The sequence below is a fragment of the Schistosoma mansoni genome, chromosome 2 (assembly GCF_000237925.1).
Source record: "Schistosoma mansoni strain Puerto Rico chromosome 2, complete genome".
Lineage (NCBI taxonomy): Eukaryota > Metazoa > Platyhelminthes > Trematoda > Strigeidida > Schistosomatidae > Schistosoma > Schistosoma mansoni.
Window position 1 is genome coordinate 2,956,650 of NC_031496.1, and position 23,542 is coordinate 2,980,191.

The window sequence follows — 23,542 nt, forward strand, 5'->3', positions numbered from 1 at the left end:
ATACTGAAGTCTCTCAACACTAATCATGAATTGGGTTTGAGGTATAGCGACAGTTTAAACGTTTTCCAGAACACTGAGTCTCAAGTGTGAAACGTAAGAAATCTCATTGGATTCATAATGATGAACGTCAATAATATGGAATGTTGATTATTATAATGTAAAAAGTGTGTCATATGCATCTTTGAGTATGGTATTCGAGTTCACAGTAATTGCAGGCATAATGATTCGATAAAGTTTGAAAGTATTCAAAGAAGATTCAGTAAATCTGTTTCGGGGTATTCTGACAGTAAGGATTACCAACAAAGATGTCAAACAACTCAAATCAAAACGTCTCGGGATAAGGTGCATTAAGTCAAACCTTATCTTTATCTACCCACTTATGAATGGTATTTCTTACTCTTCGGTATTTGTCTTTTCATACTCCATCATATCATCGCACCATCTGAGCAATAAAGAGAAAGTTCTATGGATTTCGAGAATCTACACAAGCTTACGTCAGAACGTCTTCGTTTTTCGTTATTCAACCACGTGAAACAGACTCTCAGTAAATCCCTGTTGCAGGAAAACTATGATCTGGTTCAAAAGTCTCTTTATTGACGGTGTGTATCACATATTGAAACGCGCATCAAACTGGATTCCACTTCTATCCACTATCCATCAATGTTTATAAAGCTTGTGACTTCAGGCAATATCGAGGCAGTCCGCATAGGACGCACATATGCCAATAAGAGACTGATTAATTGCAATCCAAAATAACAATGGAAAGATACAATTAAACAACAATAGGTGAATATACTTTATTGAAATAAATGATAAGTGAGACTATAATTTATGGATGACCTTTGAGTGACGCGAAAGTAACCTTGATTCAACAAACCAAGAATGATGAACGAACTGATAGATCTACATACTTTAACAATCACGGTAAAGGAGAATATATGTGGCAGACAGATGTACTGCACAACAAGTTATATGTATCGAAACACTTTAAGTAGTAGATTCTTATGATAAATACTATTTAGTTCTACACACTGGGACCTTCTTTCCGAAGTGAAGTTAGACAATGACTCGTGAAAAAAGTGCGGCAACAAAACCATAAGATATATTATTTGAAGTAAGTGAGAACGGAAAGGTAGATAAACATCCTGTTGATGAGATCATGTTCTACATTGTAGGGATATGACGTTCAAATGAATTCCAGTTTTTAAGTCTAGGTAAAGTCGGACAGATCATATGCTGTTGTAAGTTTACAAATGAGAGACAATTATGGGTAAGTCTTTATGGACTTATCATTCACCTAGTCAAGGCAACCATCCAAATTCCCCTGTTTAGGCTAGTCCAGCCATCTACATTAATTCATCATCTAAAACAAGGAATATTTGAGCGAATAATTTCTTCCAATAGCTTGATCATCAGACTCGAAAGTTATGTATTTATAACTACCATATTGTAGGCCCCCAAATGCCCTGGTACGACCGAGAGTGGAGAGAGTCCGCTCTCCCTCTCCAAATGCTCCCACATGGCCACGCCTATATAGCCTCTGTCAGGTCTCAACGTCTGAAACGTTTTTGAAGAAAGGGTAGTAAAAATCGTTGTAAGTTGGTGTTATGACCAATATAGTAAAATCATGTCAATGTAATACAAGACGGAAATATTGTGTCGGATTAATTGTAGGAACCAAACGAACATATTTAAAAGGGGGAAATGTTGTCAGGGTAATTGTGATACGAAAATCGTATGACAAGAAATATGATTATTCAATTAAGAATGAGGTAGGGGAGAGATAAATATAAGAGATTTGGCTGACAGTTTAGGAAATGTGTCTTAGAGGGTCAATATAGCTCTTCCAAATACATAGGTCTTGTGGTGGTCGATATTCGATATTACCCCTAAACTTCGTATATTGTTCGTCTTGATAACCGTTACTCGTTAACGTCCTAACGGTGTATAAATCAGAAGACGAATACGAAGGGTTGATTTCGTTTATTATTGGACCACACACAGATATCCAATATTACAGGCACGTTAAGCAAGCATGAAGGAGCAGTGCCGTAAAGCAGGCGAGTGAGGGAGAGTCGAATGAGCGAGAGATCAATCGATCAAGTAAGCGGGTACAGTACAGTGCAGTGAACATGACTAAGATGTACATATATATACAAATGGAAAAGCAGGAATCATCGAATCAATTAAGCGATTAATAGTAAAGCTAGCAGAATGAATACATGCGTAGGCAGTAAGCAATGCTCAAGCGTACATAATGAAGGTACAATAGTATAAATAGGTTGTTGTTGTTGTACGAATGACTGTCCGTCAAATAAGTTAGCAAAAGGGCTTATCCAAGTTAGATGTAAACAAACTCAATTTTATGTGAGCTGCTCCAGTCTCATTTTCTTGAGTTGATCCTCGATTGTTTAATATAGAAACAGATTTAACCCACTCAATTTAGTAAATAGTTAAGAACTTGATATAAAACAGGGAATTTGCTGTCTCAATTCAGAGTTCACTACCTAACAGGTGAAAAAGTAAAACACTTAATAAATTTAGTGACCAACTTTCTTAACCATGCTAGTACATCTTCATGACGGAGCAAGCAAAAGGTCCTCTGAGCACGGCCTATGTAACTAGCTTTTGGGAATAAGACCTCCCACTCGATCTACATCATCTTTCTTTGCATAGATAGTTGGTCAAGAGTATAAGCTTACATCGGTGGACGAGTCATCATAGCACCATACATAATACGGCTGTTCCAATTTCTGGTGTGACAAACTCCCACTGGTTGCTGACTTGCTCGTCGTTTTAAATTTTTTTAATAGGAATCCAAACTTCTACTGGCGGTAATAGATTTATAGAACGAAAGACATTCACAATGTTCCCAGTTATTGTGTCTTAGCTAGTGACAGCTTTTTGTATTCTTAAAACTATTTGTCTTTCTAATCAGTAACTAAGTAAATGCTCATTAGGAAGAAATGAGTTTTTACTTTTTCCCAGAGATTTGTTGTATGACAGAATCTATCGTCTAGTTTAAATGTCGCTTTATTGAAGAGATCTAGGCTATGGAACTGCACAGTGCCTTTCCAAGACTAAGTTCGCGCTCCCTTTTTATTCTTGGTTATATGTCCGGTAGCTCGAAATGGAAACGTTTGTTTCTTCAATGCAGTAAGTTCCGCAACAAGCTACAGACAAGAATTTTAGGGATCCAACTTAAGAATGGATGGGTAACGAACACTACCCTTGACGGGATGTGCTAGCATATTATGCTTTTTGAAAAGAAGGATTCTCAGCTTTCATATGGCACTAGGCAGTAACTTGTCAACCATGCAAGATTCTGTGTAGTAGATAAGGAATCGTATTTGAATCACACTGAGTATTAGCTCATTCTTTTTGACCCCGATTGTTTCTTGAGTCACATCAGCTAGTTATTATCTTAATTAGTATCACTGTTTTTAACGATTTCTGCTTGTCATTGTAAATCTTTTCCGTTGTGCTGTGTGGGCCACTTCGACTGTTTTTACATTGTTGATAAGTGACAACGAATCAAAATTAAATAATGGACAATGTTAGAGCGCAGTAACTCAAAAATCTTCAGGCAAAATAAGAGTACCAACTTGACATCAGTCGACTGCTATATATCATAACTTATGAGCAACATTTCATTGAGCACCGTTTAATAGTCATATAAAAAATTATTTATTAATTTAAACATAAATATTCACACAAAAGGGCACTGAATACATATGCACCGCACAAATTTCACTTGATTTGTGTGAGGGCTGTGATACTGCCCAGGTGCCCAAACTGAAGCAGGTAGTTTTCTTAGGGGGTCACACCCGGAGCCTTTGACCTAAAGATCTGATCCACAAGGCAGTGGAGCATCGTAAAGAGATGCAGTCACATGGTAGCCGGTGACCAACGATTGATTCATACGCCATTTGTTCCCTCAGGATCGTGGAGCCAATGTGCACCATTGGTTTGGAATCAGGGTTCTCCAACTCCCCTAGGTGAACCTTCCGAGTCCACCAACCCGATTAAGGCGCCGGACATTCGCTTTTCGTTCTATCAATTTCGTAAACAACACCCCCGCCACGGGAAGGCAGTGAGTAGGACTTCCCTGGCAGAGGCTTTATACGCGTGGCCATATGAGAGTATTTCGAGAGGGAGAGCGGACTCTCCACACTCTCGGCCGTACCAAGGCATTTGGGATTATCAGAAAGGTGAAACACCACCTACACATTTTAGAAATAATTATCTTGCAGGAAAATATTGGTTGTTAGATTTATATGTACAAATAGATAGGTGGGGATTACTTGATATTTACATCCCTTCATACATATATATATATATATATATATATATATATGAAGTGGGAGGACTTGCAATTTCTTTTTGATAAAGTTGGTCACATGTAACAAGCACTGAAGACTTACAAACTCACTAACTGATTCACTACTTTTACCTACGACCCTAGGTTTAAACTCAGTATATCTCACTCGATTGTCTCATCATCCGTGAGCAATGTTTCAAAGGCACTTAAGATCAAATACATGAAGCCTACAAGTTCATTATTATATGCCATAATCTTATGATCGTAACACAATACAGTGGATTGTTGAACAGGATACTCGTCTCTTGATTGGCTACGGAACATCTTACTTATACGACAAGTGACACAATCCGAACAGAGTGAACTTTCTAGTTCTATGACGAAATTATAGCAGCTACTAGCCAATCAGGTCTGACGAGACAAATAATTAACTGTTTAAAGATCCCCATCATAATTAAAGATTGGTATTAATATTAATTTATCTAAGGTAATAATCTAAACAGTGGCCAGGTTGGGGGGGAGGCAAAGTACATCGTCTTAAGTTAAAGCATGTGAATTTAGGATTGTCAAACAGAATAGAATAAAATTGTTAATGTTGATATGACTTATATGGAATGTTAGCTTGAATTAGCTTATATGTTAAGTGCAAATTTACGATTCGAGATCAGAATAAATGTGTCAGATAAGGTGAGAAAAATAATAGTGCAATTACAATCCCACCAAATGCTTAATGGAAGACTATATTGTGTAATAAGATGGGATGAACGTTAAGTAAACGAACCACGTATTAGGGAGATTAATAAGGACGTTTAACCAATAGCAATGGTAGTAATGATAATAATAAAATTATTGCTTAATTGACCTTGAAGTTCAGTCAGTCAGTCAGCTACAACGTAGGACCAGGCACACATATGCATCGGTCCAAGTTGCCTTGACCTTGAAGTTAGCCAGGGGAGGAGAAGCGGTTGAAGTTATACCTTTTGTACTCATAGCTAAGGTTTCTTAATCCGGATGGCTAGTGCTTCAGTCTTTTGAAGGACTTTAAGTTTGACAAGCTTTGGCGAAAAAATTACTGACCCGATAAATAATTGAAAAGGATTGGTTTATATTGCACTAAGACTAATTTGCACTAAATGGGCCAATATCGAGCTGTTCACTTTCTTCATCACACATCTGCTTAACCACACTGGGAGGTGTTTGCGAGTACGAAAATGTAAATTCCTAGAACTTCGATCAATATAACTTGCGCCACAGGAGCAGTCCAACTGATTAATACAAAATGAGATGGTCATTCATTTTTTAGCCTAAGTGTCAAAATTGTGCGTGTAGAAAACACTAATCGTAGTTTATCGGTGTTGAAAGATTTCTGATTGTTCTGCGTAATCTCTGAGTTAATATTTCGCTAGACGCATCCCCTCTGAATTGTAGGCGCATGAACAGGGATTTCTTATTCACAGTTATTACTTCGTCTATTCTCACATTCGTGATCATATATTGAGTTGAGAACTTCCCAGGGTATCCGTTCTCCCTAAAAGTATTACGTAAAGTGTTTAGCTCTTCAAATATATCCGTAGAACATATAGTGCGTCTTCGGTAACTAACAGTTTTGATCACGTTTCTCTTATACTATAGAGGTACAAAGCCAAGGAAATATGTGTACTGCTCTGTCCAGCCATTTTTCATGTTTAAATTCCTTTTTAATGATCCATCAGCGCTCTCGGTTAAGAGGACGTCCAAAAAGGCGATTCCATGATCACTCTTCTTCAGATCTAAACTCAATGGCTGAATGTACTTCATTCAACTGCCTAAGAACCTCTTGCTGTGACGTATTATCTTTACAGAAGATGAACCTATCATTCATATACCGACAGTAAAATGTGAATTTTTGAATTATCTTTTTGAGTGGAACATTTCCTAGTTTGACTGGAAAGATGTCAGCTAGTATAGGACCCAGTGGTGAACCCATTGCAACACTATCCTGTCGTCGGATTATTAATTTGGATATTTAATTGTAAAATCTGAAGAGAATTTGTCGAAGAGAATATTCTTCGTTCAAATACTTAACTCCTTATTGTCAAACCGGGTGCCTATACAGACCAATCTTATAGCAACGTCCTGAATCTGGAAGGTGAGAGAAGTATCGCACACATTCTTGCATTGTTACTCAAGGCGTTCAGAAGACGATCTTTTGTTAATGTTTTCACTAAACATATCTACGTCGTCCATGTTACTAAATAAGTTTACAGGAAGGTGAATAGTCACTCTAAAGTCAGTGTAATTTCTAGGAAATCAGTGGCAAAAACTAAATAAAAGTGGATAGCGTACAGGCCTAATGAATACCATTTGGGGTTACCTATTCTAATTACAAATCACCATAATTTTTGATCGGCATAAATCTTCTGAAGATTGGTCTTTACGTCAATAAATATAATTCAAACCGGGTGTCTACTTATATCTGTTCCCAAATCTACCAAACGGCAAAGTTTCGATCAATATATCAGCAAATAAATCTTAAAATAACTTGATTCTCCCTGACATTTTGTCCCTGAGCTGCAGCTTAGCGTCGGATGACTACGGCGACCAAAACCTTAGGTTATATGTGGTTATCAAACGAGGATGTCTGCCCCTTCTTATGCTGGAACGATTAGTGATCGAGTAGTGAAAAAGCTCGTTAAATGTCTAGCATTGGAGGACCGTGTTTGTTAAAAATACAGAGCATTTAACGATAGCTAGTGTGGAGAACTCATCAAACTGATGGACTATAAGTAGTTACAGCTTGAAAGGATAAAATATCTAGTTGTCAGTCACAAGTGTTATTTTTCAGTCTAAACAGTACCTTGGTTGGAAAAAATCTCAATAAACTTCCGAAACAGACTACAAGTCTGTGCTCCCTAGTGACTGGTTCTCAGACAGATTTTCGAAATTTTTGTGAGTTGTGAAGCAGTTAACCGCTAGTGGCGTTGAACGATTGTCCAATTGATCGCAAGTCGTTTGAGGTTATACGGATGAATTAAAGTATCCTAGCTCAATGTTATAAGAGTTCTGAGCTTATCACGAAAATTAATATTTCTTTTCGAACCCCGACAACATTGTTGATGCGAAATCCCAAGGAGTCCCATACAGAAATGAAATAGCTTCCCAGTACTTCCTGGTTTTCAAAGGCATACCGAATAACGAACATACCAGTGCGTACATGTCTACTAAGTTGCGTCTATTAGTGAAATAACATAATACAGAAACTAGACCACAAACATACTTAAATAAAACCCAACACGCCTCCACATATACTTGAGAATAAATAAAACATTATTCATCAACTTTATAAAATCTTATTGATAGGGATGTAAATAATTAACATTTTACTATATTACATGAAACTGTACAAGGATTTTAACTTGAAATATAAGTCAAGAAATATGAACTATTTACAAAAATATTTAGTCAACAATTAGATGTTGAATCTGGTTCACAGGTAGGAGTTGACACAGGATCCACAACGGCGATAAGTGGAGAAACACTGGGTAAGACTGTCGGACTTAAAACAGTGCTAGAGGCACATATATGTCTGCTCATCGGGGAACTCCCCGTAGTGAATGGAGTGCCTACATTATAAACTGGTGTCTGTGGAAGATAACACACTGGTGGAGGCTCCCGACCATGTGGACTGTGAGGTGAGTTAAAACTTTGCCAATTATGTACCTCAGAACGGAAATCATTGCGAATGGATGCCGGAGTTGCTCCGTAGGACTTTGAACATAGGATTATTTTGCGCCGGAATGGTTCATTAGGCCTAGGATCTTTGATAGTATCGAAATAAGAAAACCCAAGATCTACTAGTAAAGGTTCAAGATTTGATGGATTGATTTTCAAAGTTTCATAAATGGATCTGTGTTTAGCCTGCTAAATAAACTTTACAAAGTGAATGCTTACCGTCAGTCGGGTCCTCTTATATGATGATTTGGGTTGTGGCTCAAGAATTAGGTGTCCACCTGGTTTAAGGCGGTTGAAGGCACGTCTAAAGAACCTCATAAGACCAGGATCACCATGATTAAGATGAATCCATTTGGTAACACTGAAGGCCATGATTGTATCATACTCAGGTTCATCATTCGTAGTTGACTCATCAATCCAATTAGCAACTTGGAAGTTAATTTTTTCATACCTGACATTAGATTCTATATCCCAGCGTAATTTCTCTCTTTGCATACTTTGGGCGTTTGCAATTAATTCAGCATCACAGTCAAACGCATCTATTTTCTTGACTTCTGGAAACTTTTCAAGCACACCAAACGTAAGTGTCCCGTTATGACATCCGTAGTCTGCTACATCTTTACCCACGAACCACTCAGGCATTAAATAAGGAAGTCTATCATTTGGATCGCGACGTCTGTAGTAATCACAATAATTTCCTGTTGTGGGAAGGAAACCCCTGATACAACGACCAACGGTGTAACACTTAGAGGCCCGCATAGGACGTCTACGTATAAGGCGATGAGACTGTCGTTTCGAATGACAATCCAACTTTCGACCGCTGAGACGAGGTGATCCCGAGTCTTTTGACGCGCTTGAAGTCTGAATGCCATGGTTCTGAGGACTACCACAATCAACATCACCGGCAACACTAGCAGCTGGTGTGTTCATACGCGAGTCGCCACGAAGCGGTGACAAACCTTCCACTCGACGGCGTTCCGTCTCTTTCATTAGGTCTTGCAAATTTAAGGGATCACTGGGATTTAAGGTGTTTTTTGATGCTCGAACACTTCTTTTTCTTCGGTTTAGAAAACGAGAGCGAGTGAAAGAGTTGTCTCTTTTTGCTCTAACACGATTTATGTGATGTGGCCGAATAGCTAAGTGCGTCAGTAGTGGTATTTGACTTCCAAGTAAACCAGGAGCGTTGGCAAATGAAGTGATTAGTCGAACATCATGCCTCACTCCCGGCGGTCGATTGACTGTAGGGTGTGGATACCAATTTCCGAAATGTCTTGAAGCAACACCTCTTGGCTGAGGGAAGCAGTAAGAGCGAGCAGACACTGAAAATCGTGAAATTGGATGGGTAAATTAGAATACCGTAAGTTGAATTACACAACAATAACTCATAAAACATGCAAAATATAGTATTTACCTCTATGCTCACGAGAATAACTTGCAGAACCGCGCAAATGACGCATTAATGCGCAAAATATCAATTAATCCGACGAAGATGGCCGACATTCAAAAATGACTACACTCCAAGTTATCTAAGTTGGACGGAATAAACAAAAGCGAACCCTTGTAAGTCTCTCTTGATCAGCAGTTTTGGCCGATGAAAATATTTTACTACTTATAAAGAGCATTTCTGAGAAAAATGGTCGACGGTCATTCTGAACTTGTTTTTGTTGAGACCTTGTCTTTCAAGATGCATATTTCAGATTCGGATCTGTGTATTACGATAAGAGGGCCCGTGGCCTGCGTTGGCAACTTTCTGTTAAGCTTCTGAGAGTTACTGTTTTTCTCTTGAATGAATCGAGTGAAGGGGCGGACACCAATTCTTAGGATAACAGGTTCCAAGAATTGACGACTCTGTGTGAAAACTTGTATGCCACATGTATTTTGCTCATTCATGGCTGTTGTACTGAGTTTCTGATCTGGTAAGAAGATACATGACGTATCAAATCTAAAATCATTACGTAGTATTCTACATGTCAAAATCAGACCCCTGCTTAATATGTGGCAAGGCCGAGTAAATAGGTCAAAATTCTCAAGCTGCTCTTTGTATGGTAAAGCCCGAGGTTCTGGAATTCTACGGGTAGCCGACTTCTCTAGGCTTTTCAAAGTACGGGTTACCATTCAAGCAGAAATTTGCAGCCTGAACATAGTTTACAAGTTCCGATCTTATTTAGGACCAATGGGGATCCTCTTCGTACATGGTCTCTAAAAGGAGTAGTACTGATTGGTGCACAACTGGCGATTATCAGCCACTTAATACGAAAATCATCCCTATTGTTTCCCATCACCACATATTTACGACCTGACGAGTAACTTGAAAGGTACGACTGTCTTTTAGAATATCGACCTGGTTAAAGCATATAGCCAGATGCGTATGGTTGCGGACGGCATCCCGGAAACGCTCATCATCGGTCCCTTTAGACCCCACAAATCCTTCCGGTTTGAGAAATGCTGCTCAAACATTCCAGTGATCCGTTGATGTCGTTTTTGGAGGTCTCGACTTGATACATGCATACGTCGGTGATTGTCTGGTCTTAAGTCAGAGAAGAGAATCCCGTCTCCAGCATGTAAACCTTGCTTTCCAACGACTCGAAAAACATGGCATTTCTGTAAACATTTAGGAATGTCAGATTGGAATCGACTTCCTTCACTTCTTCGGGTATAATATTAACGCCCTAGGTATTTAACCTCTATAACATAAAGTGGCGTCTCTTCTGGATTACCCGAGATCGACCACAACTAAGTATCTGTGTCCATCCGACAGACTGGTAACTTTTCGTTGACAGCCTGTACTGGTTTGTGCGTCCCTTATCAGACCACTCACAGACCGACCTTGTGGAATGTAATAACAATCAACTTGGACGACGATTATGGGATTTAATTTGTCCAACTGATATACTACCAGAATTGTAAACGAGATACTGGCGATCCTAGAGTCTACGTGAATGGTGTAGTCAGAACAAGGATAACTTGGCTTTAAACTTTATCTGTTTCTAAACATAAAAACAGTTAGATTGGTACAATAATTAAAGAATTACAGTCGTTAAGTGAGACGCGCAAACATACCGACCAGTATTGCGTGTGTTATCTAAATGAATAAAAATTATAAGTCACACTAATATAATAAAATGATAATTTCTTTCAATTAGTGGGTCACATGCAACAGGGATAGTTCACAGCCAAATCAGGCCGGATTAAGGTGATGGGAGCTTAACCAACGATTTCATTGGTTAGTTATGGACATAACTAACAACGATAAGTAAAAAGCATTTGCTGCGGTGTGAACAGTATCATCAGGTCAAATACACTTGCACACCAATACACTCAAGCGTTCACAAATATTGCCGTAGGATCAGAGGAGTCTTACAACAGTGAGTACACCAAGCTTCGCAAACATAAGTATCCTTCTCCAGACGGTTTCAAGACACTGAATCCAGTTATAGCTTCTTCGGTATGGAATTCCTAGCTGTTTATTGCGCTGTACGGCTATTCCAACACTCTATTATTTACAAACGAGATCTTAACTGAACACTGAAGTGACTTTGGATTGTTCTAGAGTTCGGATACTTTCAATTTTAGGGTGAGACTCGCAACCTGCTCTACTGGTTACAGAATACTGATAGGGAAAGGCAGATAGTGCCATTTACGGTGATTCTCAGGTTCTTTTCTGTCTTGTATATCGTGATATTGGTATCACCAAGCACGTACCAGGTGGTTGTATTACTACACTTGACCCTAAGCACGTTTCTGGTTGTCCCAATGCGTATCAAAATTTAAGTCTTTTGGAGAAGTAATATCAAAGGAGTCTCGTATCCCCTCCAAACTTGAAAGTCATCTACATATGGCTGAATTTCGGTGCTCATTTATTTCATTTATAAACAATAAGAAAATGATAGACCAGAGGATTGATTCAGAGGGTACAGTGATTTTTACTGCAGGCACATGGAGGCAAATTATTGTGGCCTGACTAAGATGCACCTTAACAGCACACTTTATTAAGGGATTACAGTCATCTTAAAAATTTAATGGTTTCGCATTATAAGATCTACCTACTAACATGGATACTAAAGAGACAATCTTCAAGACATTCATCATGACCACTGTCCATGATTTTCGGCACTACAGAAAAGAAGATTATCGTTTTCTAACTGGAACCCCCCAGCTTGGGAACTTTCTGCTATTGCTCACTCCCCCTGGTGGGTTAGTGGGGGGGCAAAATATGAACAGTCACAAGTTTAAACCAGATGAGCTTGCCGTTGATAAACACTACTGCTAGCCAGCTACGTTCACTTTACATGTTAGTTTCACCAGCATCAAACATATTCTTGTGCCTCAAAATTCGTTTGGCTGTTTCTATTAAAAATTTGTTAAAATGCACCAGACTAACTGAATAATTTACTACGATAAGCCCTGTAACATTTATGATCGTTTGATGCGACCTGTAGACTGGAAAGCCTCACGTAACTTAATGATATCTGTGAACAAACTGTTACCATTGCTAGTCTTCAGCTCTAGGATGACTAGGGAAAAAAGAGTCAGCTTCAAATAAGTGCTACACACGGTAGTGTTTTTAGGAACCTCACGGTCCTGCTAGTGTGTCAATTTAGACCGGTCACAAGATGCCAGCAAAGTTGGTTCGTAATCACTGACTGTTGGAGTTCCATCCTTGTTGTCCGATTATGTGGTGGGCGCATCAATGGAAAAAGGGTTGACTTTCAAGCAACTGGCTTTTGGCTGGTCGATGCTGATATAGTACTGGTATAGTACTTATGTTCACGTTGAAAAACTTCATAATATCCCTCATAGGCAGCATCGAGCGGTCAGAGTAATGGATCATGATATACAAAGCGCGTGTACTACATCAAAAGGCGGGTTGGTTGAGAACACCAGTTAAGTGTGTTCGAGTGATGCCGATGTTTGCAAATGTGTATGGTTTATAAGTCGACTCCTATAGAAGTTTGAAACTACACTCACTGAAGAAGGTAACGGGCCTACGAACTCTGATGAGGATTAAAGTGTCGTGCTGTAAGCAAGTTTAGGCACATTGCATCCAGTGTCAGCCCTCACTGTATTACTAACTGCAAATAAACCAGATGGAACATGGCCAGTGATCAAGATGAATTCTCGGAGTTCCATAGAGTGTTGGAATAGCCGTACAGCGCAATAAACAGCTAGGAATTCTATACCGAAGAAGCTATAACTGGATTCAGTGTCTTGAAACCGTCTGGAGAAGGATACTTATGTTTGCGAAGCTTGGTGTACTCACTGTTGTAAGACTCCTCTGATCCTACGGCAATATTTGTGAACGCTTGAGTGTATTGGTGTGCAAGTGTATTTGACCTGATGATACTGTTATAATATTAATTATTATTATTAATGATATATACAGAATGTACCTGTTAATATTGTACTGCGGTGCCTTCACCAATACTATAACTTGTTCACAGGGGTCTATCACACTGTGGTCGTGGATATCAGCTTCTGCATAGCAGAGCTGGGCTTCCATTTCAATATTCTAGAATGGAATGAGTTGAAAGGTGGGTGTGTTTATAAGCCTTAATCACCAACTATTTAGGTTTCCCTTCCGTCTTCATATATGGAAATTTGTAGATAAAGAAATATCGGAAAATACAAAAGCAATACCTTCTAGTGTAAAATAAAACTTGAAAAATGATATATAATACTACAACAAGGAAAAGATTTGCATTTTATGAATTGATGTACCGTATCATGTCAGGCTTGCCACCAGAGATGTCACAGATATTCTGGGTTTGACAACGCCTTTACACGTAACATCTACATAATCGAAGTATACTAGCACAGCCAGATCTGAAACCAGGAATAAAGGGGTTCCAAGACGTAAAAAAGGCTATGGGTAATTCAATAAGTGTTTGGCCGAAACTGTTTAGTAGCTGCATAGGATACACAACACGGCGTACCCAGTCACCTGGTGCGGATTTGTGACCGAGCGCCTTTACTTAGATGTGTTGGGTGAGATTGATGAGGTCAGAGTCAATGTCAATGACATACCGGATTACTTATTTTGTGGTTTATCTATCTCTACGAGCTAAATAAGTGTGTGGAAACTAAGTTAGTGAAGGTTTTCTCAGACTCTCTTGCTATGGATGACTACAACTTATATCCACTTTTCTTATCTTAAAGAACAATTAGAATATTGACACGTCTTGTACTTTTGCACATCGTTGCCATAGCAAAACGTTTAGGTGATATGGTGTAGTCGGCTTCGAGTCGCGATTGACTGTGCTTAGTGGAGTCCCCCAAGATACAGTTTTGGGGCCAGTGTTATTCCTCCTGTACGTAAATGACCTCCCTCGTCTACTATCGTCATCGGTCTTGCTATATGCTGAGATGTCAGGATATGGAGAGCGATACAAAGTAAGGGTTATAACTTAGAACTCCAAAACGACCTGGAGAAATTACCTGAATGGTCCCAATGTCGATAAATACTTCTAAGTTTATCGTGATGCATATCGGTCATCAAGGTACAGATACATACGCGATGAATAACACTGAAGTACCTAGTGTCCAGACACACAATGACTTAGGAGTCATCGTTAGCCAAGACTTAAAGACTACTGCACACTGCCGTGCAATAGCCGTCAAAGGTTTCAGAACTTTATAGTCAATACGTAGGGCTTATAGTCATATCGACGCCAAAACGTTTCTGACTTTGTATACAGTATTCGTGCGTCCTAAACTTGAGCACTGCATACAAGCGGCTAGCCCCTGCTTGAGAAAAGACAGTGAGCTTTTGGAAAGGGTCCAGAGAACAGCAACTAAGCTGATTCCTGGAATAGCGAAGCTCCCGTGTGATGATAGACTGACCAAGCTCAACCCATTCCCTCTATCATATCGAAGAACTAGAGGCTGCTTGATTACAGTTTTCAAATTGCTTAGTGATAAAGTTGCACCTGATATGCCCTCATTTTTCTTGTCTTCCAAAACAGAAAATCTACGAGGACACTCCAAAAAAGTTCGCAAGCCCAGAACGAATTGCTTGTCAGCTGACTATCGACTTTCCCATCGAATCGTCAATGAGTGGAATTCATCACCTCAGCACGTGGTTGAGGCTACATCCGTCGACTCCTTCAAAAGAAAGTTGGATCAACCGAGAAACCATAATCGCCAGGACTAATACAGGCCATCAAGCCTCCTGTTCCTTCCAAACTGAAACTGACTAAGATCACCACTACTGGAAGATTACGTGTCAGATATCGAGTTGGATCCCTCGGTAGACCAAAAACCAGAAGGCTGTTGACGGTTGCAATAAGATATATTTGTTGGCGATATCGTGGTATCGAAAGAATACCGAGACGTGCCAAAGTTTACAAACGGTACTACGGAGCGTATGAGAGTTCGTGCAAGGTCACAGGCGACGGAAGAAAGTGTAAGTTTTGTACACTTAAACAAACAAGTAGAGCAAAACAATCACTGGTAAAATTGGTCAAAATAATAATTGTTTCTATTACATCAGTCGCATTCTCGTCATAAAAGTAGGTCACTGCGACGGATTGAATAAATTTGACCTCAATCAGCAATGCACTTGGGTGTATGTTACTTGGCGTTTTCTGAAATACACAATTCTCCGAAAGACATATATACAACTAAGCTAATCTACAGTCACGCTTTTGAACGGGAAGACTAGTCCTAACGTAATTTGCTTTTCTCGAACTTTTCCTGTGTTCTTACGCAACAAAAGTACCATTTCCTATCTAAAGAATTTATTCTCAGCTATACGTTCGGTAGATTACTCTTTTTAGAGTTTCACTCAACTCAAGGAATATCCAAAACCTGGATATGGTCTCAGTTTACGGACCTGGAGCTAGCAATACCTGGAATATCTTTATTTCTCAACGACAGAAAAACAGGAATGGGGGGGTGGGGTGGCAGTATACCTACGATCATGCCTGGAGGCGCACCAACTTCACAACCAAGGGTTTCCCAACCTTGATGAATCAGTATGGTGCTCAGTAAGATTGTCTACTACCTCAAGGTATCTAGTTGGGGTCATATACAGGAAGCTAACTGCCGACATCGAGTATGACAATCGTTTGTTGGAAGGATTAACTCGCTCTACGCGTCTTGGATTCTCTCATATCCTGATTCTAGGGGACTTCAATCTTCCTAGAATCAACTTCACGGAACATACCTACATTGGAAGTGACAACTCTACTGAAGCTCGTTTCTTCAACCTCATCGATGACCTGGAATTATTCGAAAATGTGAAGTCGGCAACTCGTTGAAGAAATAGTCAGACGCCGTCGCGCTTAGACTGGGTATTCACAGATGAAGAATTCCTAGTCGCCGACCTCTCAACCCTGGCTCCCCTGGGGAAAATGATCACGCCGTCCTATCCTTCAGTTTTGTCAGCAAAACGGAGCTAAGATATCCCACCGAAAGCAGTCGCTGGAATTTCAAACGGTTGAATGTGTGAGCTTTACATGACTATCTATAACAGATGGATTGGGATGTTCACCCTCAACTTGAAGTGGATGCTCATTGGGATTTCTTACTGCACACGCTCTCATGTGCTACTGAGCATTCAGTTCCTCAAATGGTCCCAAAAAGCTACAAACAGCCCACAATCATCAAGAACCGCACTCTTCGTTTGCTAAACCACAAAAGGCACTGTTGAGCAGAATATAAAGAACTGACAACAACGGCACGTACAGGCAATACAAACATATGAAGAACATATGCAAAAAGGCAATAAGAGAAGACAGGCTTCAGTACCAGACCAAGCTTATCGACAAATTTGTTTCCAATCCGAAAAGCTTATTCCGTTACGCAGCTTCTCTTCGACAAGGCAAAACTGGAGTTTAACAACTGCTAGGTCCTAATGGTCTGGCCAATAAGGACGGTGATGCCGCGAATCTTTTGGCTGAACAATACTCTCAGATATTTCAGCCGACCCATATCAATATGCTGACGAAAGCTTCACCTACACCTGCACAGAACTTTCCGAAGTAGACCTGAGCGCTGACCTGGTGCTCCGTAAACTGTAGCACATAAAAAAAGTCACTTTTCCCGGTCCAGATTTGGTACATTCTGCTGTATTGAGGGAAGCAGCTTCAATCCTGGCATCACCACTTAGCGTCATGTTTTCACACTCGCTAAGCCGAATCAAACTGCCGTAAATTTGGAAGCTGGTGCACATCACACCAATTTTCAAAGGAGGTCGACGCAGTGAACCCTCAAGCTACCGACCAATAGCTCTTCTATCTATACCTACTGAAATTATGGAGTCTTTGATATACGACAGTTTACAGGAATACTTATTGTTATGACTAGTAAAAAATGAGCAAGAGACGTATGATTATTCGTTATTGACTTTATGTCCGGCTTCTATCACGTGAATTATCCACCAATGGGAATACGACTTTTCCGACCTTAACACTGTGACAATCAATGACGTTCGATCAGTATGAGTAATCTAGCGTCATTATTGGTCCCTTATCCGCCTAGTCCTTCCACTTGAGTCCAGAACACCAATGACAACTTGTGCTATGCGAATCTATGCGAATCGTTTATTTCAAACATACTCTGTTTATATACTAGGCAGATAGACCACATCACACCGTAAAATAGAAAATAATATTTGTACAAAATCAAACCAAATGTGGCTGTGAACGTGGGAGACAATAATCAATAAACTGAGTATAGTTTAGGAACAGTAAATCGTATGATAATAATCAATAGGTCAAAATAAAGCTTATAATAAGCTGAATATAGATATACTTAATCTAGTTACTGAGTAGTTATACAATAGGAATATATATAGAATAATCGTCCATTAATAGGTCCTGAGAGTTACCCGTACTTATGTCTTCGCCAGGATATAAAACTTATTATCCTTAAAGCTTCAGATCTACAAAAGTGATACTTATGAAAGGTTCAATGGTTTGAGGTATGAAGGTGTTCATTATTGTTTATCATTAAGGAGTCTCAAATATACGGCGGTATACACGAATACTTATTATCGTTTAAGTTTTTCTCACCCCAACAGCAAGGTTTCAGAAAGGGTCAATCTTGTACGACCAACCTGCTGACTGCGGTGGATAGATGGACAACCATGCTTGATAGCAAGGGGAAGGTTGATGTCATTTACCTTGGTTTCCCAAACGCTTTTGATAGGGTCGACCACATATGTCTTATCAGTAAGCTTAGACGATTGGGTATCAAGCCCCCTCTGATTGACTGGCTCACTTCATATCTAGAAAATCGACATTTTAAGGTCAGGGTTAACTTCACTTTCTCTCAGGCCATGGAATGTCCTAGTGGGGTCCTCCAGGGCTCAATACTAGGAGCTCTTCTCTTCCTGATTTACATTAACGATCTTCCACAACAAGTTTCATCTGACTTATTGCTTTTTGCTGATGGTGTGAAACGTCGGAGAGAGATACGAGACCATAGGGGTATACTAGCCCTTCAGGAGGATCTGACCCGACTTCAAAGTTGGGCAGACGATAACGGACTTACCTTCAACACTTCAAAGTGCAAAGTAGTCCATCTGCAACATGTTGCAGACTATAGTTACAACTTAGGAAACTCCCATCTAGAAGTTTTCCGAGTCGAAAAAGATTTAGGAGCGTTGGTACTGTGACAAAAACGACTTTCAAGCAAACTTTGCACTGGTAACATTGAGGCGCATTTTTGGCCAGTTTGACGGTAGAACTTTCCACATAATCTTCAACAGTTTTATTCGTCCCCATTTAGAGTACGGAAACATAGTATTTCCTCCCTCCCTCCAAAAGGATGAGGACACTCTGGAACGTATCCAACGTCGAGCCACGAAATCAGTTCGGGGACTCAAATTTAAACCTTATGAAGAGCGCCTCCAATTCACTGCCGACTGAGCTAGTCCAAGCGACTTCCAAGGAGTCCTTTAAGAGGAAACTTGACTTATTCTCAAGGACTAAGGATAACATATTATTATGATTTACCAATTTCTTTTTTCCTCTATTATCGTTAATATACCTAGGTCCTTGCCTGGAGGTATTGGTGATCCACTGCTACTAGACACGGAAGCCCATTAAGCGAAAGCTTCTATTCCGTCCACAACCATTTGAACCATTTGACCTGAGACACTTGAAATATGGAATTGGCGCCTTGAGGCGCCCAAGGTCGCTGAAACGGATAGCAGGTAACTTCACTAAGCCGATTTTTATTTTTCCTGCTCCCTCAGTGCTACTCGTCAAACTCAGTGAATATGAGAGATCTAAAGAAAGATGAGTTCGATAAAGTTGTAGCCAAACTACAGAAATAGTAACTCTGTGATTTATCCTCAACAGTTTTAAGTATTAAAGATGTCGATGAATTATTGAACAGACCAGACGACAAGTACAATTTCTACTACCATCGTGATCGTGTCTTTTATTGCCGGTAAGCTTCAACTTATATTCTAAAATGTGCTTTCAAAACTTTTAGTTCAACGCTCGCAAAACACGCAGCATCAATCAAGAAAAAACATTTGCTAAGCTTTGGAACTTGTATCGGTCGCTTCTCAAAAACAGGCAACTTTAGACTCCACATAACCGCTCTCGACTTCTTATCACCGTATGCCATGTTTCGTGTATGGTTAAAAGCATCTGCTGAACAACAGTTTCTTTACGGACAAAATGTTTTGCGATCAGGTATCGCTAAGATGTCGGACAACACTCCGCAGTATACCGGTGTTGTTGTGATGAACATGAGTGATATGCCTCTAGTAATGTACACAACGAAAATTCGTATCTAACTTATCATTTTCAGGGTTTCGGGGTTGCTGCCAAGTCATCTCTGCAAGTAAAAAACACTGATCCCATGACAATAGTCCTCTTTCACCAAGCCGATATTGGGGAGTATATTCGATCGGAAGAAACTATCGTCTGAAATACATGAATAACATTACTTAATACTGATTTGTTCTGTTCGTATATAAACTTTCTTTGAACACCAAGTTGTTGGCTAAATGGCATTATAATGAAAATGTTACTTGGAGACCATGCTATCTTGTTTAAGGCAGGAGGTATGTATACACAACCGTTCAGGTGTAGGTTTATGGGTCGTTAGTTTCAAATATTTGCCTTCCATACTCATCGGGGTTTTTATGTATGTGCTTGCGTTTTTATTGTATTCCAGTAGCATTTACTTTCCTCATTCAGGCCAGTATTATGTGCCACTTCAAAATGATCCAGTTGCAAGTGTGCTCCTCTTTGTACTTAAAAAAATAAATGTTAGTGAGATTCCTCATGTGTATGGACTACCATATTTTGGAAATCAAAACTGATAATCCACTTGTAAATAGCTTTAGATCTATGTTTCCGTAGTTCATAAAGATCAATATCAAGAAGCTATTTTTAATATTGAAAGAAAATTTAGATTTACGCATAGAGCCGAAAAAGTGTGGATCATAACTTCAGTTTAACATTTGGTAGATGCTGTATTACATGAATGCGAAATTTACAAAATATGTAATTCGAAAATGTTCATTTCTGGATAAATTTATTACATACTTCATACGCAGTTATATCACCAAGTAAACGGTACTGAGGTCAAGTACTATCTTCTGACCAAGTAGGGTTACGTTGTGAGCCTGCAATTCAAGTTTCATGGGTCATGCTACATATATCAGCTCACCGATCATTCAAATATGTGGCTCAGTGGTAATCATAGAAGCTAAAGTTAACTAGGTCAAGATACGACAAAATTGTGTGGGGTTGTCCAGGTCGATACAAGCTGTAACTTTCACTATGCGAAGGTCGGTTTTGTCTTTCAAACTATCAGCGTACAGAGATTCTGTTTATCTGACGGAAAAATAAAGTCCTCTACATATGCCGTAAGTAGTCTAAAGTGAAGTGCGAATAGCAACAGATTGCCAATTAGTATGGGGTTTAAGTAATACAAACACCAATCCTTACTTAGTGTAACTCTCCTAACGATTATGTGTTTGTGATTTGCCTTAAGCCACATTTTACTCGAAGATCATTGAGACTATCTGGCTTCTCAAACAGAAGAAGGTTGTGCGGGGCTCGAATACGTGAGGTAACAGCTCAAATCCTGATAACTTGTGTGCGGTTATTACGCGGTGTAGCAGTGATTCTCACCAACTAATGAATGAAATGGGTTTCTGTCACTGGTTGGTCTACAAAATATCCCTTCATCAACTTTAAATCGGGTCAGTGGTCTTCAACCTCCATTAGCCTTCCTGTTTATTGTGTAAGTGGCGTATTCATGATGCTCCAATTCGTTAATGTGTTGAACAAGATAAAATCAACGTTGGTCTAACAGCTGATGGTAGGTATGTACTAGTCGTTATTAATCATAAAGTTTAAACAATCACACCGTATGGTTTGCATTCATGCTCCGTTCTGCTAACTACAAAGTATTACAGTCTTTTTTCCTTACTATTATTTCTGTCTAGTCAAACCCCAAGGCATTGTCAGGTATACAGGTTAAGAAATTCCCAATTAACGACTATGTTGCCCTAGCTGTGTGAGAAAAGTATCTATGCTTATTTTGCCTCGTGATTGTTATCAGTCTCTTCGATTGTCTTAGAAACTAAAAGTACAACTATAATCAATATAAAACGTTTTTGTCGGAAAAAATAGTAAATATGCTGTTTGGGACGAATTTTATCTTTATCTGTAGAAAAACCGTAAACTTCCCGAATTGTCAGATTCGGGCACATGCAAGAGATGCTAAACAGAAACGTAAGCTACTGGTGTCACGAACCTTGAGTTTCCTTTGTTTTGTACTTTTCAAGCTATCCCTCATATTGTCAAATTCCTTCTAAGCACTTTGATGCACAACCTACAATTCCTCTTCTGACAAACCTCTAGTCAGCAGGAAATTAGAACTACTTGCAAATAACTGAGTTTACTCTTTAATATGAACTTCATTAAGTTACGAATTTTCTTGTTTTCAGTAACTGACCGTTTTTTGACTCAAAATTGATATCTGGATCACATTATTTACTTCTTTCATGCTACTGGGATGAATGACACAGAACACCATTGAAAGTTACATAAAACCAGTAATTTACGAACCTCAACATCAATTCTTCATTAGGTAATTAGTTTCCTAATTCCGTGCGTTTAGGAACACTTCAAGTTTGCAGGTCGCTAGTAAGATTTCTCAATGCTGCTTTAAGCTCCAGCCTACTGATATTAACTGATGATTTGATTTCTAATCAAGTTTTGGATTTCATTGTCTTCATTTTTCAGAAGGTTTGTGTTTTAAGGTACTTCAGAAATACAAACGTACTCACCTGATTCGGTCTGGGCACCAGGGCATTATCACAGTTTTCACAGAAGTCTAATGAGACGACATTTTGTGTGGGCCATATATATCTGGTGCCCACCCGTACCAATGTTTATGTTTTTAAAAAATGAATAAATAAATAACTCGTAATTAATATTCCGCTTTCAGCAGTTTAACTACTGTGCTTTTTCTCGCTCTGTTTGAGGTTCCACTGAAACTTTAAAGTATGTTTCGTTTATGAAGAAAGATTTGGTTTTCTTAAGGTGGAAGTTGATGAATTTCTGGTTGTGTTTTTCAGTACCACATCTATATTGGTCACCTACTTGCATTCATCAGAAAATTATGATATTCACGAGCATACATAACCTTGTACTAGTTGGGACCTAGTTCAGTACGTATTTGATGTATTTGTGACGAGATAAGTTAAACTAATAGGCTTATTGACGCGACTATCTGAGCTCAACGGGGTTGCGGAAACCAGTATTTGTTCCGTCCCTAGTGAATTATACTGTTAGCATTTGTGGGCCGAGGTTATTTGTTAACTGTTAGCTCATACATATCAGCCATTCCAAAATTTAATAATCAGTCGAGTTATAACACCTGCTGAAAGGACTGAGTAACCAATTGTAATATATCGTATATCAAAAAGCGGTTGTTAGTTGTATTACTTATAGCAAAACGCATTTGAAGAAAATCCAGTCATCGCCAAAGTTGAGATGACTTTAACTGTCTAATTTGAATATATTAATCTCGTCAACATCACTAGTTTGTGTAACCGGATGTTCCGGTACCAGGTGTTAAACCTCTAAAATCATACTGACTATTAGCATGGATATGACTTTTCATTGTCCCGTTTACTTATTGAATATAAGGAAAATTATTTGGTTCAAGTTCACCGTAAATTAATTAGGTGAGCGGTTATTTTATCCTCGGATATATGACAACTTTCAAAATATGTAAGGATTAATAATGGTATTTTGATCATTTAGAGTGTTTATAACCACAAATTATCCTGCACAGTGTTAGGTGTTATGCAGTTTTCATCATGATATTCGGCAGTGCCCAAGTACAATTCAAGTAACAGATTAGACATGTTACCGAGATCATGGAAACAAGCATACTAGATGTTTAATTTCTCATGAAATATTGTTACCAGGAGTTTCTTTTTTTTTATAACAAAATCAGGTATTCAAAATTCATTTATAGTTTCATTATCATTATTATGACTACTACTACTACTACTACTACTACTAC

The 23,542-nt window shown here is 39.1% G+C and overlaps 2 protein-coding genes across 3 annotated transcripts; one reads left to right on the top strand and one right to left on the bottom strand.

Moving 5' to 3' along the window:
- Positions 1-7,762: 7,762 nt before the first annotated feature.
- On the bottom strand, positions 7,763-9,546 carry Smp_021750.1 (bicoid-interacting protein related; the record flags this gene model as incomplete). 2 transcript variants are annotated; one of them, XM_018795332.1, is made up of 3 exons in its annotated part: positions 9,444-9,546; positions 8,252-9,351; positions 7,763-8,218 (listed from the first exon to the last, which is right to left on the bottom strand). In XM_018795332.1, exons 1-3 carry the CDS (start codon positions 9,487-9,489, stop codon positions 7,763-7,765), a joined length of 1,602 nt encoding a protein of 533 aa, XP_018649656.1. In that variant the 5' UTR covers positions 9,490-9,546. The 2 variants fall into 2 exon arrangements, with proteins under 2 accessions (XP_018649656.1, XP_018649655.1); XM_018795333.1 differs by lacking the exon at positions 9,444-9,546 and having other exon boundaries at positions 8,252-9,437.
- Positions 9,547-19,159: 9,613 nt separating this feature from the next.
- On the top strand, positions 19,160-19,983 carry Smp_021760 (60S ribosome subunit biogenesis protein nip7-related). The gene is made up of 5 exons (XM_018795334.1): positions 19,160-19,190; positions 19,233-19,312; positions 19,346-19,429; positions 19,475-19,754; positions 19,799-19,983. The coding sequence occupies exons 2-5, from the start codon at positions 19,257-19,259 to the stop codon at positions 19,916-19,918; spliced, it is 540 nt and encodes a 179-aa protein (XP_018649657.1). The 5' UTR covers positions 19,160-19,190; positions 19,233-19,256; the 3' UTR covers positions 19,919-19,983.
- The last annotated feature ends 3,559 nt before the right edge of the window (positions 19,984-23,542 follow it).